General features: G+C 53.4%; 1 protein-coding gene across 1 annotated transcript in view; it reads left to right on the forward strand.

Moving 5' to 3' along the window:
- Positions 1-24,562, forward strand: part of DNMT1 (DNA methyltransferase 1) — a gene marked incomplete at its 5' end in the record, with an annotated part of 60,396 nt that overhangs the window by 21,124 nt on the left and 14,710 nt on the right. The window contains 20 exon segments of the mRNA XM_027765539.1: positions 1,975-2,059; positions 3,295-3,329; positions 4,194-4,281; positions 5,847-5,881; positions 6,258-6,339; positions 7,536-7,570; positions 8,950-8,995; positions 9,088-9,168; positions 9,244-9,353; positions 10,264-10,382; positions 11,311-11,403; positions 12,392-12,543; positions 14,206-14,393; positions 14,495-14,678; positions 17,593-17,690; positions 19,172-19,319; positions 20,383-20,498; positions 21,474-21,678; positions 21,755-21,888; positions 23,296-23,469. Coding sequence (XP_027621340.1) covers positions 1,975-2,059; positions 3,295-3,329; positions 4,194-4,281; positions 5,847-5,881; positions 6,258-6,339; positions 7,536-7,570; positions 8,950-8,995; positions 9,088-9,168; positions 9,244-9,353; positions 10,264-10,382; positions 11,311-11,403; positions 12,392-12,543; positions 14,206-14,393; positions 14,495-14,678; positions 17,593-17,690; positions 19,172-19,319; positions 20,383-20,498; positions 21,474-21,678; positions 21,755-21,888; positions 23,296-23,469 — 2,208 coding nt within the window.

The raw sequence follows: 24,562 nt of genomic DNA on the forward strand, positions 1-24,562 counted from the left end.
GGTCCAGTGTGTGGCATGCTCATTACGATTGTGCCACAGCTGCTGGCCCTGCATCATACATTCTTTTTCCTTATTTACCAGCGGGTACTGTGCTCGCTAGGGAGAATGGACCCGGCGGAAGCACGCCCCGTGGGCCACAGTCATGCTGTGGTCCCTTCCTCACCTCCATCCTTGGGGTTGGGGACACGCACGGACCCATGCCGGGCATGTTTTTCGACCTGCTGGGGCTGGAATTTGAACTACGTGGGTAGCCTTGTTGGGTTCAGCTGCCTCTATTTTTTAAAAAAATTAATTTATTTAACTTTATTTTTTAAATTTATTTATTTTTTCCAGTTTGGACAGACAGAGAGAGAGGGAAAGTGAGAAAGCAAGCCACAGGATCAGGACTTGAACCGCGGGCCATGTGGGAGTCCAGTGCCTTTAACCACCATGCCACCTACCAGCCCCCCTCTAGTATTTTCTTTTTCATTTTCATTTTAATTAATTTTTCTTTTTTTTGAGAGATTTTTGCTAGAGGGCACAGGTGCTCGCTGGAGAGGCAGAGAGAGACAGAGACAGAGAGACAGAAAGCACTCCCCAGGGGGATGGCCACGCCTCAGTCCCTTCTCCATTCTCCTCTTGGGATTTTGAGCACCCACGCACCCAGTATGTGTTTCAAGCTGCCGGGGCCGGGACTCAAACTGTGGTCGAGTAGGTGGGAGTCCAGTGACGTAACCATTATTCCATCTCTTGGTCTCTCTTTTTATTTTCTTTATCATCATTATTGTTTGGTTTACTGGTGCACCCATCTTAACCACCAGGATACCAGGCCAGCCCCCTCTTGTATAATCTTGAATGTGGAAATTATTTTATTTATCTATTTATTGCTAGGGGTTGCACGTGCTTGCCGGGGAAAGAGAAGAGAGAGAAAGGAAGGGAGAGAGCGCCCCCATGGGGACGATCCTGTTGCAGTCTCTCTCCCTCTCCTTCTGGGGTTTGGATCGTGCACACACATGCGGCCTGCATGCTTCTCGACCTCCAGCGTGATCCTCACGGTCGGCCGTGTGGGATCCAGGCGCATGAACCACCACACCAAGTGAAAATTACTTTTTTGGAAGGTATAAAAAGAAGTGCCTTGGGGACCAGCAGGTGACATGGTGGTTAAGGCGCTGGACACTCCCACATGTATAACCACAGTTCGAGTCCCGGACTTTGTGACTCGCTTTCTCACTCCCTCCCCCACCCCTCTCTCTCTCTGGTCAAATTAAAACAGGAAAGTGAGAAAGCAAGCTGCCAGGTCTGGGACTTGAACAGCGGTCAGCCACGTTGGAGACCCATCATGCCACTGGCTGCCCCCCCCCCCTTTTGTTTTCTTAAGAGAGAGATTTTTGTTAAAGGGCATGTGTGCTCACCAGTGAAACAGACAGAAAGCAAGAAATCACCCAACACGAAGAATGATCATGCCGCAATCCCTTCTCCATTTTATTTATTATTTTCCAGTTTGATCAGGGAGAGACAGAGAGAGAGGGAAAGCAAGCCACCAGGTCCAGGACTCGAACTGCGGTTGGCCACGTGGGAGTCCTGAGCCCTTAACCACCACCATGCCACCTACCGGCCCTTTTTCCTTCATTCTTCTCTCGGGATTCGGGGCACGCACACACACATGCTCCTGGTGTGAGTTTTAAACCGCTGGGTCCAGGGCTCAAACTGTGGTCCACTACATGGGAGTCCAGTGACGTAGCCGTTATGCCATCCGCTGGTCTCCGGACCGTTACCCTTTGATTGAGGTAGAACTCTCCCCGTCTATAGCAGAGACTGAAGAAGGGCCTCTGGCATTTCTTCTCAGCCAGATTTAGAGGTCAGTCTGAAAATGGAGATGTGCCTTTCAGGGATCCCGAGACGAAGGTCGCTTTCGGTGGGCAGGAGGGTCTGCGGAAAACCTGGGGGGCGAATTGCTGCCAGTCCTAAGGGGGTGTGTTTTATTTTGCCTGGCAGAGCTGCTACACCTCTTCCCACAGAAGAAGCGGAAAGAATAAAAGCAGGAACACACACCGAGAAGGAAGAAGAGCGAGATGAAAAAGTAAAGCCCGTCACCTCCCAGTTCGCCCATTCTACCTTAACCTCACAGTCTCGGGTTCGGTTCCCCGACCGGGGGCGGGGGTGAGACATGGATGAGAACAGAAGGACTCTCACTAAGGGCGGAAATGACCCCGACTTCGGCTCATTTTCCAAACTTGTTTTTCCAGTGGGTCTGTGCGCGGAAGGTGGGTGAGAAGGTGGTGGTGATCCGGAGGACCCCGGTGCTGGGCCCCGGGGTCAGTTAGACCTTCGGTACTTAGTCAGGGAGCTCCCACCTGTCCGCTCGCCCTCCTGCCTCTCCCTGAGCAGGTCTCGGCGAAGGTCTACCTTTCTGGCACCCAGGTACTAACTTGTATTCCATCATCCATAAATAACATTGACCCTTTTTTTTTTTTTTTTTGAAGAGTTGCTTTTTTGCGTTGTTATTATTAGGACCGGCAGGTGGCGTGGTGGTTAAGGGCACGGTACTCCCATCTGGCCAACTGTGGTTCGAGTCCCAGACCTGGCAGCTTTTTTTCTTTCCCTCCCTCTCTCTCTCTGACTGTGTCCCTCTCTGGTCAAATTTAAATAATAAATAAATAAAGTTAAATACAGTAATTCTTTTAAAAAATAATAATATTATTTAAAATTATTTATTTTATTATTTTTTTTTCTTGGAGAGGTTTTTGCTACAGGGTGCGTGCGTTCACCAGAAGGACGGAGAGAGAGACAGAGAGACAGAAAGCGAGAAATCACCCCCCAGGGGGGATGGCCACGCCGCAATCCCTTCTCCATTCTCCCCTCGGGATCTTGGGCACACACACACACACACACACGCGCGCCCCCGGCATGAGTTTAAGCCACCAGGTCTGGGATGTGAACCACAGTTAACTACATGGGAGTCCAGCAACCTAGCCATCACGCCAACTGCTGTTCCCAAAAACATTTGTCTTAAAGATGGATAGTCTAGGGGTCACCAGGTGGTATGGTGGTTAGGGTGCTGGCCTCCCGCATAGGTTGGCCTCGATTCGAGTCCTAGACCTGGTGGCTTGTTTTCTCACTTTCCTTTCTCTCTTTCTGATCAAATTAAAAAGAAAATAATAAAATAATTTTTAAAAAGAAAAGGTAGACCATGTACTCCCTCCAGCCAGACGATCAGATCGATTTGGGTATTTTCTTTCCATAGAGCACTTTACTAGAAAGGTCAGCACCAAACACGAGACAATGAACTGCTCCTTTTTTTGTTCCCTCACTTAGGAAGAAAAGAGACTGAGGAGTCAAACCAAAGAAACGTGAGTACAGCTCGCACCTGCCTTTGTGCTTTCTGTTCAGCTCCGTGGCTCACGCGTGTCCTGGGGACGCGCCAGGCTGGCCCCGAGCCTTACACGTAACGACCCAAAAGGTAGCACGCAGGTACCTCCTGCCTCGGGAGGGCCAGACCCCACCGCGAAGGCCGACATCACCCCATCCCTGTTTCTTGTCCCAGGCCCTTCCTCGGGGCTGGTCGTCCAGTAGATTGTCACTTGGAGGCCAGAGGCCATCGATTGACTAGCTGTGTCACTGCCTGTCGCTGTGAAGCCCTGCGTGATAAACCGCCCCGAAGCTCAGAGGTGTCAGGCAGCGCGCTTTTGTGGCACTCACTGGTCTGCGGTTCGGTGTTTACCAGCCGATCTTGGCCGGGCTTTTGGGAGCAGTCTGGCTGATCGCCCTCTGCCCGCCACCTCGGCTGGCCTGGACACACCCTCACAGCCGTGGCAGGAGTCAAAAGACCCCTCCGCCTTTTTTCACGCAAGTTGCTTATACGCTCCCCAGAGAGATGGGGACACCGAACCTCCCCATGGGGAGCGGTCACACCTCCACCCCTTCTCCTTCTCTCCCTCCTTTCGGGATTTTGGGCACACACGCACATGCGCCCAGGCCCCAAAGAATCAGTGCAGTCCTCTAGTCTCTAGCTTTAAACCACGGGGATCTCTGATCGGCACTCACACAGTGCCTGGCATTTCTGGCTGTCGGAAGTTCAGATGCAGTAGACGCCCCTTGAGTTTCCTGCAGGGAAGACAGGAGAGACGGCGCGGGCTCTGCGTGTGGGGAGGAGACTGTGGGCGTGCTTCTGGGGGGTCCTGAGCTGATTGGCCTGTGCATCCTGTTGTTGGCAGAACACCCAAACAGAGACCCAAGGAGGAGCCCGACAGAGACGCGAGACCGGGGACGCACACTGGGATGGACGAGGACGGAGACGAGAAAGTAAAGGCGCCTTCTGTATACTTTTTAACTCCACCTGACTTTTTTTTTTTTTAAGTTTATTTCTTTCAATGAGACAGAGACAAAAAGATAAGTACCCTTGATAGTCATGTATGTACCTAGGGTACAGAATAAATTTATCATGTTTTATTTATGTACATTTGAAAAGAATTACTTTTATTTAACTTTATTTATTGTTAGTATTATTGAATTTCACCAGAGACAGACAGACAGAAAGTGAGAAAGCAAGCTGCCAGGTCCAAGACTTGAACCATGATCAGCCATGTTGGGAGTCCAGCATTTTTAACCACCATGCCACCTGCCAGCCCCTAATTTATTTTATTTTTTAAGTTTGCTATGGGGCATGTGTGCTCACCAAAGAGAGACAGAGAGGACAGTGAGAAAGCAAGCCACCAAGTCCAGGACTCGAACCACAGTGGGCCATGTGAGAGTCCAGCACCTTAACCACCATGCCACTATTGGCCACCCAAGGTGTACAGATTTGTCGAGGAGCCAAGCCTGATCTTCCCTATGGCTTTTGCGTTCAGAGTGGCCTGGAACCACCCACAACACGACAGCTGAGGGCTCTGTAGTCTTGTTTTTATTTTCTAAATAATTATTTTATTAATTTTATTTATTCATTCATTTATTTTAAATTGACCAGACACACACACACACACACAAAGTGAGAAAGCAAGCCACCAGGTCCGGGATTCGAACCATGGTTGACCATGTAGGAGTCCAGCGCCCTTATCCAGCATGCCACCTGCCAGCCCCTTTTATTATTTTTTTAAAGGCAGAGTCTTGCTGTCACGCTGTTTCTTCTTCAGCTGCTGGGGTTATCGGAAAAAACTCTCAAGCTGCCGTGTCATCCCAGCCTGTGGAATAGTGTCTTAGCGTCTTTGCTGTGTGTGACATTACTGGCCAGGCCCAGAGTATTTAATTTAATTTGATTTATCTTTTTTTTTTTTTTTTTCCATGGGGCACACATGCTTGCCAGAGAGAAACAGAAAATGAGAAAACACCCCCCCAAGGGGGGATGGCCATACCACAGTCCCTTTTCCGTTCTCTTCTCAAGATTTTGGGCACTCACACACACGTGCCATGTGTGATTTTTCACGCTGTCCTATCCAGGATTTGAACCATGGTTGGCCAAGTGGGAGTGCAGCGCCTTAACCCCTGTAGGACCCCCGTACTGAGATTTTTATGTATTTATTTTTGGGGAGAGATTTTTGCTATAGAGCATTTGCGTTTGCCAGAGAGACAGAAAGGAAGAAATCACCCCCCCTCCCCTCCCCAGGAGACATGTTCACACTGCAATCCCTTCTCCTTCATTCTCTTCTTGGAATTTGAGCACGCACGCACACGCACCCACACCCACCCAGCGTGAGTTTTCAGCTGCCAGGTCTGGGGCTCGAACCGCAGTCAACTACATGAGAATCCAGCAAGATAACCATCACGCCATCTGCTGGTCCCCCCCAGTACCGAGATCTTTAACTGATGGTGTGGTATTTGCATTTCCTCAAACTATGTCAGAAACTCATTTCCCCCGTTCTCTCCTCCCTCAGGATGAAAAGCGACTCCGAAGTCAGCCCAAAGACCTGTAAGTGGCTTGAACACTCGTGCCCGGGTGTCGTGTTCATTTCCAGACTACCTGCTCTAGACCCGGGGTGCTAGAAGCACTCGGTCGCTGGTGCTCTTACAGACCGTGTGGGTTCGGGGGTCTGATCCCACACCGCACGCCGGGCCCCGTCCTTACCCTTAGCCACCGGACGGTCACTGGCATCCCTCAGCTCCCAACCCCACATCCGAGGGGACTCCTGGGGTCTCTGAAGGGCCTCGATTCAGGACGACGGTTAGCGACCCCGTGAGAGTCTCACCCTTGGGTCAGAGGTCACGCGTTAGCTTGTCAGTGTCGGTGCTAGTCGGCCGCAGAGCCGGTTCCGAGACGCTGTGGTTGAGAGCTCGCCTCCCCACAGAGCTGCCAAGCGGAGACCTGACGAAAAGGAACCCGAGAGAGGGCGGCCACCGGTTCCTGACGAAAGAGACGAGGACGAGAAGGTAACGGCCTCCCCTGTCCGTTTCCCTTTGTCTGTGCCTCCCATTGGCTGGGTGCGTTACGAAGAGGATTTCTTTTTTAGAATTCTTTATTTAATTTTTATTTCTGTTATTATTACTATAATTCACCAGAGAGAGAGAGAGAGAGAGAGAGAAGATGGGAAAACAAGCCACCATGTCCTGGACTTAAACCACAGTCAGCCATGGGGAGTCCAGTGTCTTATTAACCACTATTCCACCTTGCCTCTTAGGGTTTTGTTTTTTTTTTTTAGAGAGAGAGATTTGTTACAGGGTGTGTGCACTCGCTAGAGAGCAACAGAGACAGAAAGCGAGAGATAGAGATCACGCCTCTCTGGGGGATGGCCATGCTGCAATCCCTTCTCCTCCATTCTCAGGATCTTGGGCATGCATGCACACGTGCCCAGAGTGAGCTTAAGCCACTGGGTCCACGACTCGAACCGTGGTTGACTACATGGGAGTCCAGCGACATAGCCATTACGCTAACTGCTGGTCCCCCAGTGCACTCACCAGAAAGACAGAGACAGAGAGATAGAAAGTGAGAAGGAGCCAAGGGGGGATGGCCACTCCGCATTCCCTTCTCCATTCTCCTCTTGGGATCTTAGGCACACACGCACGCGTGCCAGGACTCGAACTATAGTCAACTACATGGGAGTCTAGTGACATAGCCATTACACCAACTGCTGGTCCCATCGACCATCTCTTAAGTCTTCGGTTATCAGATTTTTTATTATAAGATTTTAGACACTGGGCGTCAATGGATGATGTAGCAGTTATATCGCCGGACTCCCACATAGCTGACTGCAGTTCGAGTCCTGGTCCTGGTTTCTTTAAATTCTTGCTGGGCATGGTGTGTGCATGCCCAAGATCCTGGGAGGAAAACAGAGGAGAAGAGATTGTGGCATGGCCATACCCCCCTGGTTAGGGGTGATTTCTCACTTTCTCTCTCATAGTCTCTATCTCTCTCACTCTTTAGCTAGTGCATGGACCCTACAGCAAAAACCTTTTTAAAAGAAGATGTTAGACACTGGAGTGAATCGGCACTCACCCAGGGGTCCTCTCTCTGCCTTCCTTTCCCTCTCAGTTCTGTGATAACAGAGTTCTTAAATTTGAAGCACTGCCCAGCTAAACGGCCCTTTTTAACCCCTGGCCCCTGTGTTTTTTTCCATGTCTCCATACAGGAGGAGAAGAGACGCAAAACGACACTCAAAGAACCGTAAGAATTTATTTTTTTATCTTTTTTTTTTTTTAAGTTTATAAGAGGACCTTAAAAAGTTTACAGGCAAATGGAATTAAAGTATGAGTTTATTTTGGTGCAGAGTGATTTCATGGTCCATGCATAGGTTTTTTTTCTTTCTTTCTTCCTTCCGAGAGATTTTTACTATGGGATGTGTGCTCTCACCAGAGAGACAGACAGAAAGCAAGAAATCACCCTCCGGGGGGATGGCCATGTCACGATCCCTTCTCCTTCCTTCTCCTCTTGGGATCTTAGGTGCACACACGTGCCAAGCATGAGTTTTAAGCCGCCAGGTCCAGGACTTGAACCGCGGTCGACTACGTGAGAGTCCCAGTGATAGAACCATTATGCCATCTGCTGGCCCCCACGTATAGCTTTTCCATAAGACACATTTTGTGTACCCATTTTGAAGACCCGTATTTTTTCCATGACAAAGAGACACCGCGAGACTGCATGTCCAACAGGGTCTGCATCCTGCCGTCCACCCCAGCCTACACAGCCCGGATCATGGGCACATAGGCACCCAGCATGCTCTGGGAGGCCCCGGGATGTGAACCCAGGACATGTCCCGTAAAGGTGTAGTTGAATTACCCTCCGTGCCACTGGCTGGCCAGGCTTTTGTCTTTATGCAAGGTTGGTCATATTAAAGTGACTGTCCTAGGGGGAAAAGTTAAGATGGAAAAATAAAGCCAAATGCTAGAGCACCTGTTTTCTATTGGTTTGGGCCAACAAATGAAGACCCAGAAGCTCCAGTCCTGCCGTGCTGGGGTTGAGAGCGCTTCGCCCTGGCTGCAGTGCCTGGCGCTCCCCTGAAATCAGGCATGAACCTGACAAAGGTCAACGTTGATCTATTCTATTTTTTTTTTTTTTTTGAGAGGTTTTTGCTCTAGGGCGTGTGCACTCACCAGAAAGAGAGAGAGACAGAAAGCAAGAAATCACCCCCTGGAGGGATGGTCACACCACAATCCCTTCTCCTCCATTCTCCTCTTGGGATCTTGGGTACGAACACATAAGTGCCCTGCATGAGTTTTAAGCCACTGGGTCCGGGACTTGAACCACAGTTGACTACATGGGAATCCAGCGACATAGCCATTATGCTAACTGCTGGTCCCAATTTTGATCTATTGTAAAATGACTAAAAAGCAAACCCTCTTGGGGCCAGCAGGTGGCGTGGTGGTTAAGGGCACTGGGCTCCTACGTGGTTGACTGCAGTTCAAGTTCTGGACCTGGCAGCTTGATTTCTCGCTTTCTCTCTTTCTCTCTCTCTCTGTCCTTCTCTGGTCAAATTAAAAATAAGTAGATAGAGTTAAATAAAGTAAGTTTTTAAAAAAGCAAACACTCTTACGCTTCATTCCCAGAGCTGAGAAAAAGATGGCGCGTACCAAAACAGTGGTGAACTCCAAGGTAAGCCTCTCCCTGGGGATAAGACGGGTGGCTGGCGCTCCCGGGGTCTCCCGGCGTCCCCTCTGAGCATGCTCCGCGTTCTGGTCCCGCAGACCCACCCGCCTAAGTGTATCCAGTGCGGCCAGTACCTGGACGACCCCGACCTCAAGTACGAGCAGCACCCTCCCGACGCGGTAAGTCCCGGCTCTGCTCTCAGCCTCGCGTCTCCTGTCCCCGGTGCCTTTGCCGAGCCGCCCGGTGTCCCGCAGGTGGACGAGCCACAGATGCTGACCAACGAGAAACTGTCCATCTTCGACGCCAACGAGTCTGGCTTCGAGAGTTACGAGGCCCTTCCCCAGCACAAGCTGACCTACTTCAGGTAACCCAAGCACTCGTGGGCGGTTCTGCTTCCTTATAACCAGGGGCTTCCCCAAGGCCGCCTAAGTCCTTCCCAACCTGTGAGGGCGGGGCTCCAACAGGGCTGACTGTCGTTTGAGTCCTGGACCTGGTAGCTTGAAAATCACACGGGGCACATGTGCATGAGTGCATAAAATCCCAGGAAGAGAAGATTGTTGCATGGCCATCCCCTTGAGGGATGATTTTTCACTTTCCCTCTCTTTCTCTAGCGCCCTATGGCAAAAAACCTTTATATATGTGTGTCTGTGTATGTGTGTGTATATATATAATATATATATATTATATATATATTAGAGAGTTTTGCTACAGGGTGAATACGCTCACCAGAGAGATAGAAACAGAGACAGAAAGCAAGAAATCTCCCCCTAGGGGGATGGCTACGCTGCAATCCCTCCTCCATTCTCCTCTTGGGATTTTGGGCATGCACGCACATGTACCCAGCATGAGTTTGAAGCCACCAGGGATGGGACTTGAACCTTGATCGGCCATGTGGGAGTCCAGCGACGTAACCATTACTCCATCTGCTGGTCCCAATAAATAAATAGTTTAAGAAAAGAAGGCAGCAAAACCATACATATTGGGCCAGTCCTGTAGTGCAGTAGTTAAGCACTGCGCAGAGGAAGCCACAGCCCACGTGGCCAACCAGGGTTTGAGTCCTGGCTCCAGTGGCTTGAAAAATATTCTGGGTATGTGTGTTTGCATCCGGGATCCTGACAGGGTAGAAACTGGAGGGAAGAGGGTTGCGGCGTGCCAGGACACGTTAGGGGTGCCCGTCTCTCTCTCTGGCACCCCCACCCCCCATGCCCAGTCTCAGCTCCGTGCCGGCCTGCCCTCCCGGGTTAGCTGGTGAGCTCTCTCCGTTTGCCCCGCAGTGTGTACTGTAAGCACGGCCACCTGTGCCCGATCGACACCGGCCTCATCGAGAAGAACGTCGAGCTCTTCTTTTCCGGCTCAGCAAAACCCATATATGACGACGACCCGTCTCTTGAAGGTAAACGGAAGGTCCTGGAGCTTTTCAAAGGACAGATATTTAAAAAAAAAAAACAGGTTCAGGGGCCGGCAGGTGGCGCTGGTGTTAAGGTGCTGGACTCCCTCGTGGCCGACTGTGGTTCAAGTCCCAGACCTGGTGGCTTGCTTTCTCAGTTCCCTTTCTCTCTCTCTCTGTCTCTCTCTAATTTAAAAATAATAGTAATAACAAAGTAAGTAAGTCTTTAAAAAAAAAAAATAGGCACATTTAATTTTGTGCTGCAAGCAGGCCGTGGGGGCGAAGGCCGCACGGGAGGCCTGGGTTTGGTTTCTCCTCCAACCTCCATAGGGCAGGTGCGGTGCACATGCCTGTGCTCCTGGCTGGCCTGGAGGCTGGGGCAGGAGGCTTCCTGTGGCAAACCCTGTCCCTAGTATCTCTCTAGCTCAGTGGCACATGGTGCTCACACAACACAGGATGCACACAGATGGCGGGTTCGATTCCCTGGCCAGGCCGTGCACGCCAGACGTGTGCTCACTACCCCGACTGACTGGGAAGGTTGAGGGAGAGGATTGCGGTGAGGGACCTGTAGGAGGCACTTGCCTATCTGTCTCTTACAGAAGACGTAAATGAGCATAATACAAAAATAAAAAACTTACCTCTCTTCCCCCTCTTGTCATTTAAAGAGGAAAACAAAAAAAGGAAGCCACGCAAAATTGTCAGCGTGGTGTTCATGAGGGGACATGAGGGGCGTATTCGCCCCTCGTCAGGGCGGGGGGCCTCGTGGCACAAGTAGCTGTCCTCAGAACGGCTCTGATGGCTCCGAGGAGGACTGCCCAGCCTGCCTGGCCGGGAATGTCTGCTGAGCGGAGCCCTCCAGGGTCTCCCAGGCTTCGAGCGGGGCTCAGAGCTTTGCTGCCGCGTCCTTCTGGGAAACTTCCCCTTCCGCTCTTAGGTGGCGTCAATGGCAAAAATCTCGGCCCCATCAACGAGTGGTGGATCACCGGCTTCGACGGAGGCGAGAAGGCTCTCATTGGCTTCAGCACCTGTAAGTGTGTGGCCCGTCCTCAGCTGCTGTGGGAGCCGCACACGGGCCTGAGCTCAAGCCCTTCCGGGGGGTGGCTGGGCGTGACCACGTGGGGACCATGTCGGCGCCTCGCTTGCGACACGCGGGCCCACCTGACTGGTCTCTGTTCTCTAGTTGGTCCACACAGGCCACTTCAGAATGAGCCCATTGTGATGCGCGGTGCTCTGCATTGTGGGCCCTGGGGTGCAGGGGACTCTGGGGCTGTCTCCCAGCCTTGAGCGACTCCTTCCCTGCTCTGGGCTGCGTCGGTGCCCTCAGGTTCACACTGCTTTTTAACACATCAGGGGGCGGGGTCAGCAGGTGGTGTCATGGCTATGTCGCTGGACTCCCACGTAGTCGACCGCGGTACGCGTCCCGGACCCAGTGGCTTAAAACTCAAGCTGGGCGCGTGTGCGTGCATGCCCAAGATCCCGAGAGGAGAATGGAGGAGAAGGGATTACAGCGCCGCCATCCCCCCGGGGTTGATTTCTCGCTTTCTGTCTCTCTGTCTCTCGGTGAGGCTGAGTAGGAGGATTGCAAATGCACTGAGACCCTGTCTTAAACAACAAAGAGGGGCCAGCCAGTGGCGTGGTGGTTGAGGCCCCAGACTCCCACATGGCCAGCTGTGCTTCTAGTCCTAGACCTGGAGTCTTGCCCTCTCACTTTCTCTCTTTTTCTCTCTTTCTCTCCCTGGTCAAATTAAATAATAATAATACAATTAAATAAATAATTCTTTAAAAAAAAAAAAAAAAAAGAGATGGGGCCTGCAGGGGGCGTGGTGGTCGGAGTCCCACACAGCCAACTGTGGTTCGAGTCCCAGACCTGGCGGCTTGCTTTCTCATTTTCTCTCTCTCCTCTTGCTCTCTCACTCTGTCCCTTGCTGGTCAAATTAAAATAAATAAATAAATAAACAAATAAGGTCATTCTTTAAATAAGTAAGCGAGTAAAGCAGAGCCGTCTTGTCATGCAGCCTTTGCCGAGTACATCCTGATGGACCCCAGCCCGGAGTACGCGCCGATATTTGGGCTGATGCAAGAGAAAATCTACATCAGCAAGATCGTGGTCGAGTTTCTGCAGAACAACCCCGACTCCACCTACGAAGACCTCATCAACAAGATCGAGGTGAGTCAGGGCCGGCAGGTGGCGTGGAGCTTAAAGACGCCGGTCTCCACGTGGCTGACTGCGGTTCAAGTCTCGGACCTGGCAGCTTGCTTTCTCACTTTCTCTCTTTCTCTGGTAAAATATATATATATATATATAAAGTTAAATAAAATTATTGAAAAAACAATTTAATAAAATCTTTAGAAAAACAGATCGAGGTTAGCGGTGTAGGTTCTCCAGGACCCGGGCCTTGTACACATTTCCACATGCTGTAGACATTGCTGGAAAACTCATGTCCGTCCCCTGAGGAGTGATCTCTCACTTTCTGTCTCTCTGTCTCTCTATGTCTTTCTGGCAAACGCATGGACCCTATAGCAAAAACCTCTCAAAAAAGAAAGAAAGAAAGAAAGCCACCAGGTCCGGGACTTGAACTCCCCCCAAACCGTGGTCAGCCATATGGGAGTGTCCAGCGCCCTAATCACCGTGCCGCAGGCTGGTCCCCATGCAGTTTTCTTTTTTAATGGAAGAAAGAATTGTTGGCTGCCCAATCTCGGGTGCCTGCGCTGGACACTGCTGGATGGCATTTGGGGCCACATGGGAGACCCCGGTTTGAATCCTGCCCCACCCTACGGAACAGTGTTCAAAAGCCAGCAGACGGCTTGGTAGTTAAGGCAGCAGGATCTCACACAAGTCGGCTGAACGGTTCGAGTCCCACACCCGGTAGCTTGAAAATCAGGCCAGGGGTGTGTGTGTATGCATGCCCAAAATCCCAAGAGGAACATGGAGAAGGGATAGGGCCATGACCATCTCCCCCGGGGGGTTGCTTTCTCACTTTTCCTTTCTCTCTCTCGGTCTCTTTCCAGCAAGATCAGATACCCTATGTAAAAAACCAAAATTAAAAAAAAAAATTTGAAAGCCCGGAAGTGGTGTGGGATACCTATGGTCCCACGTGCTCGGCAGGCTGCAGCTGGAGACCGTAGCACAGTGGAACTCGTGCTCACAACGCCAGGGGGGGCCGTAGGTGGCGTGGTGGGCAGGGCGCTGGCCCCGCGGTTTCTTTCTCAGTCTCCCTCTCTCTGTCTCTGCCTCTGTGTCTTTCTCTGGTCAAATTGATGAATAACAACAAATAAAATTAAATAATTAAAAAAAGAAAAAGAAGGGAAGAGAGGGACCAGCAGATGGCGCAGTGGTTACATCACTGGACTCCCACGTAGTCGACCGCGGTTCGCGTCCTGGACCCGGTGGCTTAAACTCACGCCGGGTGCGTGTGCATGCGTGCCCAAGATCCTGAGAGGAGAATGGAGGAGAAGGGATTGTGGCGTGGCCATCCCCCCCTGGGGGGTGATTTCTCGCTTTCTGTCTCTCTGTCTCTCTCTGTCTGTCTGGCGAGCGCATGTGCCCTATAGCAAAAACCTCTACAAAACTAAAAAAATCTAAAAAAAACTACTACACCAGGCGCAAGTGCATGTGTGTCCAAAACCCCGCGAGGAGGATGGAGAAGGGATTGTGGTGTGGCCATCCTCCCTGGGGGGTGATATCTCGCTTTCTGTCTCTCTCTGTCTCTCTGGCAAGCATACATGTCCTATAGCAGAAATCTCTCTCTTAAAAAGAGGTAAAAGAAAGTCTCACACACACGTTTGGCTTAAGCGTAAGAAAACTTCTGATGTTTCCTTTTCTCTAAAGACCACTGTTCCCCCTTCTGGACTCAACCTGAACCGATTCACCGAGGACTCCCTCCTCCGACACGCCCAGTTCGTGGTGGAGCAAGTCGAGAGTTATGACGAGGCGGGGGACAGTGATGAGCAGCCCATCTTCCTGACCCCCTGCATGAGAGACCTGATCAAGCTGGCCGGGGTCACCCTGGGACAGAGGTAAGCTGGCGGCCAGGAGGAGGCCAGAGGCCTGAGCCCGGAGCAGTCCGTGCCCCCTGCCCTCTTCCCCGGCGCACTAACAGCAGAGACCTCTCCCCTAGGCGAGCTGAGAGACGGCAGACCATCAGGCATTCCACCCGGGAGAAGGACAAGGGCCCCACGAAAGCCACCACCACCAAGCTGGTCTACCAGATCTTTGACACCTTCTTCGCAGAGCAGATCGAAAAGGACGACCGAGAAGACAAGGAGAACGCCTTCAAACGCCGGCGCTGTGGCGTCTGTGAGGTAAGCGCGCCCGACGGATGTGGGTGAGACGGGGCAGCGAGACACGCAGGGACTGCTGATCACGCCACTGCCCTGAACTCGAGAGCCCGCCTCCTGGGCGGCCTGTGCTCGGCCACGTCTCGCTGGGTATGAAGGGCCTGCTGTCACGGCTGAGGGGGAGCCTCCCGCAGGTGCCACTTCCTCCAGGGAGAGAAATCCTCTCGGGGGTGGCCCTACGGAAGGGGGTATTTTGTCTAACTTGGACCGGAGGCTCTAGAAGGCCTCTCTGTTCCTTGTTTTTTTTCTAAGAGGTTTTTGCTATAGGGCGTGTATTCGCCAAAAAGACAGAGAGAGACAGAGAGACAGAAAGCGAGAAATCACCCCGCTCGAAGTTGGCCACGGTGTGAGTTTAAGCCACCGGGTCTGGGGCTCGAACCACAGTCGACTACATGGGAGTTCAGCGACACAGCCATTATGCCAACTGCCGATCCCATCCTTTTTTTTTTTTTTTTTTCTTTTTTAAAGAGATTTTTGCTATAGGATGCATGTGCTTGACAGAGAGGCAGAAAGTGAGAAATCACGCCTCCGGGAGGGTGGCTACGCCACAGGCCCTCCTCCATTTATCTCTGAGGATCTCGGGCTCACACGCACATGCGCCCGTCATGAGTTTTAGGCTGCCGGGCCTAGAACTCAAACCGTGGTTGACTGTGTGGGAGTCCCACGATATAGCCACTATGTCATCTGCTGGTTCCTCTCTGTTCACTTTTTCCTCCCTAAAGAATTATTACTTACTTATATGTATGTTTTTAAGAATTATTGTATTTAACTTTATTATTTATTTATTTATTTATTTTAATTTGACCAAAGAGGGACAGAGAGAGAGAGAGAGAGTGAGAAAGCAAGCTGCCAGTGCTGGTCTTGAACGGCAGTTGACCATGTGGGAGTCCACCACACCACCTGCCAGCCCCTGTTTATATATTTTTAAAATTTGACCAGAGAGGGACAGATAGAGAAAGAGAGAATGAGAAAGCAAGCTGCCAGGTCCGGGACTCGAACCGTGGTTGGCCATGTAGGAGTCCAGTGCCCCCAACCACCATAGCCCCTGCCGGCCCCTCTGTTCATTTTTTAATGCATTCGTACTTTCACTTTGGATGGTTTAGCCCCCAGTCCTGTGACCCAGAGATGAGGTCTCTTTGGTGTCCGTCATTCGACGTCATTTTGAACGCATACACACACGCAGATGTGCGGCAGCTCCCTCAGGAGTCCCGGTGTGCCTCTTCAGGCCGACCTCCAGACTGCCCTCTGGCGGTCCGTGAAGCCCGAGTGGGAGCTGCCGTGTTCTTGCTGTTCTTGGTTTGGTTTTACTTTGAAAATCGTTTCAGCTGCTCGAGGGCATGTACACTGGCCAGAGAGAGACAGAGGGCAGGAAACCCCACCCTCCATCTCCGCATCCTGCCTGGGTGCAGCTATGTCGCTGGACTCCCACGTGGCCAACTGTGGCCAAAGGCGTGCGTGGCGAGGATCCGGGGAGAAGAGATTGCAGCGTGGCCATCCCTCCTGGGGGTGGGTGGACTTCAGGACTTAAGCCACGATCTGCCATGTGGGAGTCCAGCAATGCAACTCCGACACCATCTGCTGGTCCCCACAACAATTTTTTAAAAATTAAAAAGAGAAGGGAGTAGGAGGTGGCATAGTGGTTAAGGTACTGGACTCCCACATATCTGACCACAGTTTGAGTCCTGGACTAGGAGGCTTGAAACAGGCTGGGCACATGTGCGTGTGGGCTGAAAGTCCCGAGAGGAGAGGGACCAGCAGGTGGCAGAGTGATTACATCATTAGACACCGCGTAATTGAACACGGTTGCTGTGCCAGACCCAGTGCTTCAAACTCACACCAGGCACGTGTGCATGCGTGTCTAAACTCCTTAGAGGAGAACAGAGAGGAAGGGGTTGCAATGCGACCCTCCCCTGGGGGTCAACGTCTCGCTTCCTGTCTCTCTCTCTCTGCGGCAAGTGCATGTGCCCTACAGCAAAAATCCCTCTTAAAAAAATAAAACCTGGGACCAGCAGATGGTATAATGGCTACTACATTGCTGGACTCCCACGTAGTCGACCGCAGTTCAAGTCCTGGACCCGGTGGCTAAAACTCACACCAGGTGCTTGTGCATGCGTGCCCAAGATCCTAAGAGGAGAATGGAGGAGAAGGGATTGCGGCATGGCCATCCCCCCTGGGGGGTGATTTCTCGCTTTCCCTCTCTCTCTGGTGAGCGCACACATTCTACAGCAAAAATACTCATTTAAAAAAAATAATAAAGGAGATAAACAATGGGACAGCATCCTTGAATGAAGCTTCTTTTTTTGGGAGGATGAGATTTTTGCTATAGGGCATGTGCGCTCGCCAGAAAGACAGAGACAGAAAGTGAGAAATCCCCCCCCCGGGGGGATGGCCACGCCACAGTCCCTTCTCCATTCTCCTCTCGGGATCTTGGGCACGCACACGCGCTCAGCCTTAGTTTAAGCCACTGGGTCTGATGCTCGAACCGTGGATGGCTACGTGGGAGTACAGCGACGTAGCTATTGTGCCAACTGCTGGTCCTGAATGAAGCTTCTTACGAGTATTTCTGCTCTGAAGAATGGCTGCGCTGGGAGCGTGTTCTTAACTCGGACCTAGAAACCGCTCTCCAGTTCGGCTTCACCCGTTGACCCTTGGGACAGTGTGAGTCCTCTTTCCCCGCACCACTGCCCGACTGGCGGGTAGGCGTGAGGTCTTATTTCTGATTCTCACTCATTGCACTTGTAATGAGGTTGAAGATATGCCCTTTCCTTTAAAAAATATTATCTGATTTTATTATTGTTTTAAAGACGTAGGATGTACCGGGCATCACGGGTCATTCACGAAGGCCCGTTCGATTCGCCTTTTCAACGTTGTGTCCTAGGTCTGTCAGCAGCCTGAGTGCGGCAAGTGCAAAGCCTGCAAGGACATGGTGAAGTTTGGGGGCAGCGGGCGGAGCAAGCAGGCCTGCCAGGAGAGGAGGTAAGCCGCACTGACCCCGCTGGGAACACGGCCAACGTGGGGGGCGAGACTTGAGGACCAGGCAGGGCTCCTGTGCTTGGCGTTGTCCCCAGGCTGTCCCAGCTGGCTGTACGCAGCAGAGGAGTCCGGCCCAGCCTCGGTGGGGCAGGAGGCAGCAGCCGGATTGCCGTGCTGGGAGCCACGTGGCCGACCACGGGCTCGGATCCTGAGTCGGCCTGAAACATGCCAGGCCTGCCCACCCGGGTCCTGACAAACCCGAGGGGATCTGGGGTACAGCCGAGGGTGCCCCTCACACAGACAGTCTGTTTCTTCATGAAGGAAATAACAGTTCTTTTAACGATTTTGTTTGTTTTTTAAAGAGTCACTTTATTGATTGATTGATTGATTTAAATTTGACCAGAGAGTGACAGAGTGAGAGGGAGAGAGAGGGAAAGTGAGCAAGCAAGCAGCCACTTCCGGGACTTGAAACACGGTCAGCCAGGTGGGAGTCCAGGGCTCTTAACCATCGTGCCATCTGCCAGCCCCTTAAGTTTGTTCTTCTAACGTTTTTATTTTTTCTTTCTTTTTTGTCTTAGTGAGTGTGCACTAGCTGGAGAGAGAGAGAGAGAGAGAGAAACACAGACAGTAAGAGGGAAAGTGAAAAATCACTCCCCAGTGGAGATGGCTACACCATAATCCCTTCTACTCCATGTTTCTCTCGAGAACTGGGGCACGCCCCTGGAATGACTGTGAAGCCACCAGGTCTAGGACTCAACCTCAGGTGGCCACGTGGGAGTCCAGCAACGTAACCACCACGCTATCTGCTGGCTCCTAAGAATTACTTAGGTTTAATATTTATTTATTCACCTGTATTATTATGATTTGATTTATTTAATTTCATTCATTCATTCATCTATTTTAATTTGAGAAAAACAGACACGCAGAGAGAAAAGAAATGAGAAAGCAAGCCACCAGGTCTGGGACTCGAACTGTGGTCGACTACGTGGGAGTGTGCAGCCCCTCAACCACCACACCACCCGCTGCCCCCTATTTATTTATTTATTTATTTAAATTGGACCAGAGAGACAAGAGGGAAAGTGAGAAAGCAAGCTGCCAGGTCTGGGACTCGAACCTCATTAGGCCATGTGACAGTCTAGCACCTTAACCACCATGCCATCTCCTGGCCCCAAGAAATAACATAATTATTTTTAATTTGCCGAGATGTGCATGGGTCTGCCAGAGAGACATGAGGAAAGGGAGTGAGAGGAGGCATCCCCTAATGGGGTCTGGTCACCCCATTTCTCTGTCCTGTTGGTATTTGGGACCTGTACGCATACACGTGTGTGTGATATGTTTTTTTAAGTTGCTGGGGCCAGGATTTGAACCATACATGCCGCCATGTGGGATCCAGCTTCCTTAACCATTGGGCCGCAGGGCCAGCCCAGGAATAAAACCAGCTTTCCAAAGCAGGGGGGGCTTCATTGTGACACGTGCCTCGGCAGGTGTCCCAACATGGCCATGAAGGAGGCCGATGACGATGAGGAAGTGGACGATAACATCCCAGAGATGCCGTCACCCAAAAAAATGCATCAGGGGAAGAAAAAGAAGCAGAACAAGAACCGGATCTCTTGGGTCGGCGAGGCCGTCAAGGTAACCCTGGGAGGAGACGCTTGTCCGTTCTCTGCCGCCGCCCCAGTGTGTTGTCACCTCTGGGGGCCTCTCCAGCAACCACGCTCCAAGCGTGGACACTTACTTACTCGGGAACGCTGGCCGGGTGGCCGTGTCCCCTGCCCAGGCTCTAGAAAGGCATTTCCGTTTGTGGGTCCATAAGTCATGGTTTTCCCAATTTCCAAAGTGGGCGTTCGACACCTTCTGGGCTCCAGGGAGCTTTGCCTTCGAAGCTCGGTTTGAAGAGAGCAGTCGGAGGCACTGGGCCTGGGGATGGGCGTTCCTGGGGCCCTGGAGGTCATCCCCTCTCGGTGGCACTGCAGCCCCCGGCCTGCCTGACGGGCACTTGCCCTACCAGAGCTCGAGAGAGCAGGTGTCGTCTTAGGGTGCTTTCCTGATACCCCCACCCCTAGCGTGCAGCCGGTTCGCGCCCCAGCAGGAGGCCAGACCCATGTGCCGTCCAGTGGTGTGAGCGCTGTGGCGTGGTGCAGAGTGGGAAGGGGCTGGGGCTCGAGGCCCTGGGAGCAGAGCTCTGAGCCAAGATCCGGGAGGGTAGAGGCGCTGCAGTGGCCGCCCACCTCGCTGAAGAGCAGGGAGCCAGCCCAGGACCGGGCGAGGAGCGAGGGCTAAGCGGGTAGGAGGAGTCACAGGTGCTGGCCTTCCAGGTCGTGGAGGGGTTGGGAGCCGCTCTGTTGAAATCGAAGACAGGAGGGCGAGGCTGGGTGACAGCCCAGGGGTGGCAGCTGGACCCGAGCATGGAGTGGGGTGCCTGTGTGCTGTCACCAGGGCCGGCCCAGATGGGGCAGATGGCATTGGAGAGACCCTGTTGTCTCTCGGATGACAGAAAGAAAGAAACCTTTGAAAACCCATGTACTGCAGCCCGGGTGCTGCCAACCCTGCCCCGAGTGCCCCGGCTGCGGCAGCGCTCACGGCTCCTAGAGATGGGTACGGGTCACGTTTGTGTCAAGTGACAGAGGACCGCGCAGGGCAGGCCTCGCAGGCGCCTCGAGACCCCCTCCGCTGAGCCCAGACGCCTTTCTTCCAGACGGACGGGAAGAAGAGTTACTATAAGAAGGTGTGCATCGACGCGGAGACCCTGGAGGTGGGCGACTGCGTCTCCGTCATCCCCGACGACTCCTCGAAACCGCTGTACTTGGCCAGGTGCGTGCCGGCCCGCTCTGGGCCCGGCAACCAGACACGCCCGACTCTGCGTCTTGGAAGAGACTAGAGCTGTGGAGCCAGCAGTTGGTGTAATAGCTATGTTGCTGGACTCCCGTGTAGTCAACCGTGGTTCAAGTCCCGGACACGCGTCCTGCATGAGTTTTTTTAAGCCTCTGAGTCCAGGACTGGAACCGCAGTCCACGACGTATAATCCAGTGAAATAATTATGATGCTATCTGCTGGTCCCAGTGTTTTTTAAAATTGCCAGAGGGTTAGATGTGTTTGCCAGAGATAGGGAAAGGGAGACATCCCCCCTCGGTGGGGCGTGGTCACACTGCAATCCCTTCTCCAGTTCTCCATCGTCGGGACTTGGGACACGCACACCCGTGCCCGTCGTGGTTTTCCAGCCTACAGGGCCAGGATTTGAACAGTGGATGGCCACACGGGATCCAGCGCCCTTAGCCACGGGGCTACAGGGCCGGACTAACCTCCTGCTTAGTCTTCCTCCTCCCAGAAGGCCTCACCATCAGCGCCATCTTGGGGTCTAGCATTTACCCCGTTGTGTTAAATGACTCAGCACCAGCCTGGGGATGTATAAAACTATAGCTGTTGGCATCCATCTTTTTTTTTTTTTTTTTTTAATTATTTAACTTTATTTATTTATTTCAATTTGACCATAGAGGGACAAAGTGAGAGAAAGAGAGAGAGAGAGAGAAAGCCACTAGGTCTGGGACTCGAACCGTGGTCAGCCATGTGGGAGTCCTGTGCCCTTCACCACCACGCCACCTGCCAGGCCCACGTCCATCTTTTTGATCGGCGTTCTTGGGAACAAATAGGAAACGCTCGTTTTCTGAAGCAGCAGCCCCAGTTCATGCCCCAGGCTCGGCCCTGAAAAGATGCAGGCTCCCCCAGTAGACTCGGGTGGGACCAGCCGGCCAAGGTGGAACTTCTCGTCCCTGTCCCCTCCGATCGCAGAGTCACGGCCCTGTGGGAGGACAGCAGCAACGGGCAGATGTTCCACGCCCACTGGTTCTGCGCCGGGACGGACACGGTCCTCGGGGCCACGTCGGACCCGCTGGAGCTGTTCCTGGTGGACGAGTGCGAGGACATGCAGCTGTCCTACATCCACAGCAAAGTCACGGTCGTCTACAAAGCGCCCTCGGAGAGCTGGGCCCTGGAGGTGAGCGCCGGCGTCCGGCAGCCCTCGTGTGCCGCCACTCCCCGCTGGGCTCCCGGCTCACGGTCTCGTCCCGCAGGGGGGCCTGGACCCCGAGTCCATGCTGGAGGGGGACGACGGGAAGACCTACTTCTACCAGCTGTGGTACGACCAAGACTACGCGCGGTTCGAGTCCCCGCCCCAGACCCAGCCCACGGAGGAGAACAAGTACAAGTGAGTGCTGGCCCGGGGCCTCCTGTCGCCCCTGGGCGGCCATGTCCTTGTGCTGCTGGGACCCGGAGAGTGAGTGCTGGCCCGGGGCCTCCTGTCACCCCCTGGGCAGCCATGTCCTCGTGCTGCTGGAACCCGGAGAGTGAGACAGCCAGCTGCCAGGTCTGGGGCTCGAACCAAGTCCGGCACCTTAACCACCGCGCCACCTGCTGGTTCTCTATTATTATTATTTTGTAAATTCTACTAGAGAGAGAGAGAGAAAGTGAGAAAGCCAGCCACCAGGGCTGGGGCTCTGACCACAGTCGGCCACATGGGAGCCCAGCGCCCTAACCACCACGCCACCTGCCAGCCCTTTGGTCTGTGTTTAAAGCGGTCTCCCAGTCTCCGTTTTTAAGGCTGCATTAATCAACTGTAACGTTGAATCTGCTCAGACACCTTCCAGCCTTTATGGACAGCGCCCCGTGAGCCTCCTTTGATGTTCTGAGTTCCTGCCGAAACACCTTTGCAATTTTTGTCTTTAGAGAGAGAGAGAGGGAAGAGAGAGACAGATCTTTTTCGGCAGCTCTCTCCATGTCTCGATCCTCCCACCCCAGCTTCCTAGTTAGCTATGCTAACGGACCGGGCGTGTTCCCGGGAACCCAGAAACAAGCTGGGCCTCTGTGTGTGTGTGCGTGTGTGTGTGCGTGTGTGTGCGTGTGTGTGTGTGTGCGTGTGTGTGTGTGTGCGCGCGTGTGTGTGGTTTATTTTTTTAGAGAGGGATTTCCACAGGGCTGACCATACGCTCACCAAACAGACAAAAAGAAAGCGAGGGCTCCCCCCCCTCAGGGAGGATGGCCAGGTCGCAGTCCCTTCTCCTCCATTCTCCTCTCGGGATCTTTGGCACACACACACACACACACACACACGCCTGGCGTGAGTTTAAGCCACCGGGTCCGGGACTCGAACCGCAGTCGACTACATGGAAGTCCAGCGACATAGCCATTACGCCAACTGCTGGTCTCTCTCTCTTTTTTAACGAGAGAACGTGGTGGTTCTGGAAGGCTCTTGGCCACACCCCAGCCCCCTGGGACCCAGCCGTGCACCCCCACGCCCAGCCTGTTTAGATTGGGCTGGGAACCGAACCCACACGTCCCGGTGATCTCAACCACCGCACAGCAGTGCGCTTCCACGTGTCTCCCGGGAGCTCGGCCCGTGTTTGCATCCCTCGTTGTGGCCTAACCCTGACTGCCCTCGGTCCTGCTCGCTAACGTCGTGGGGTTATTGTATGGGTGACGTGAGGCGGGGTTGCCTCCCGCCCCTGGGATCCGGGCCTAAGCTCGTGCCTGTACGGGCTGAACGTCAGGGGCGGGAAGGCTCCTGGCCACCGCAGCTCAGTCACCGCCGGCCTCGCTCCCGTCCTCCTCCCCTCAGGTTCTGCGCCAGCTGTGCCCGCCTGGCCGAGATGAGGCAGAAGGAGATCCCCAGGGTCCTGGAGCAGCTCGACGACCTGGACAGCCGCGTCCTCTACAGCTCGGCCACCAAGAACGGCACCCTGTACCGGGTGGGCGACGGCGTGTACCTGCCCCCCGAGGCCTTCGCCTTCAAGTGAGGGTCCCCTCTCCCCAGGCCGGGGCCGGGGAGCTTCAGAGTCCAGGGCTGGCTTTCTGGTGCCCCTCCACAGCGACGTGCCCACTGCACCCCTCAGGCCCAGCTGCTGCCCAGGCTACACACTCGCACCGTGGCAGACAGACAGCACCCAGCCGCCCAGGGTGGGGCGACCACAGCTCCATCCGAGGGTCGCTGCGCATTTGTGGGGGGCCAGCTGGGGTGCCTCCTGCTTCCTGCCTCTGCCTCAGCCCAGCCCCCAGCTTTGCGCCAGGGAACGCCTTCGCCGGGTCTTGTCTGTGAAGCGGAGAGTGGGCCTCCCCTGCCAGGACCCTACGGGTTCAGTGAGTGTCGGGCGCAGTGCTCGGCTTCCGGGTTTGATGAATGCGAGTGGCCCCTCTGGGGATTCCAAAGCCCCCGGTCACTTCCACGTGCGACCAGCCGGTGTCCATTCTGAGGGCTTGCACGTGGCTGGAATTATAAGAAACATTTTCCAGACTTAGTGTGGTTTCCCAACTTGCAATTCCTTTTTTTTCTTTTTTGTGTCTCTGTGTGCCTCAAAAAGAGACAGAGAAGAAAGGACCCCCCAATTGGCACGGTCACACCGCAGTCCCTTCCCCCCCACTTGTCCACTCTGGGGCACACACACATGCCTGCTGTGTCTTTGAACCCTCTGGGGCCGGGATTCAAACCGCCTCGTCAATCTTGTGTGGTCCGACTGCCTTACCCAGCAGGCCACAGGCCACCCTGCAATTCCTTTCTCCCAGAATCCTGTGAGCACCCATCCCCAACCTCAGTGGAGTTGCTGTGAATTAAAGAAGGGCAAGTGGGCTCTCCCTGCCCCCGGCCCCCGCATGGTTGGGGCGCATCACTCCTCTAGCACCGGCCACCCTCGGTGTGGAGGGGTGGCCTCCCCATCGTGCTTTTCACCGGGTGTTTGGTGTAGTGGGCACGTTGAGCGCGGGGCCCGGGGGGACCTTTGGGGGCAAAGATCGCAGCTCGATGGCCCCAGCTCTGGCATGGCAGACCTTTGGTCTCTGCCAGGCCATCTCCAGCATCACCTCCCGATCACTTCCTTAGCAGGGCAGTGTAG

The sequence above is a fragment of the Tupaia chinensis genome, unplaced genomic scaffold (assembly GCF_000334495.1).
Source record: "Tupaia chinensis unplaced genomic scaffold, TupChi_1.0 Scaffold138665_1, whole genome shotgun sequence".
Lineage (NCBI taxonomy): Eukaryota > Metazoa > Chordata > Mammalia > Scandentia > Tupaiidae > Tupaia > Tupaia belangeri.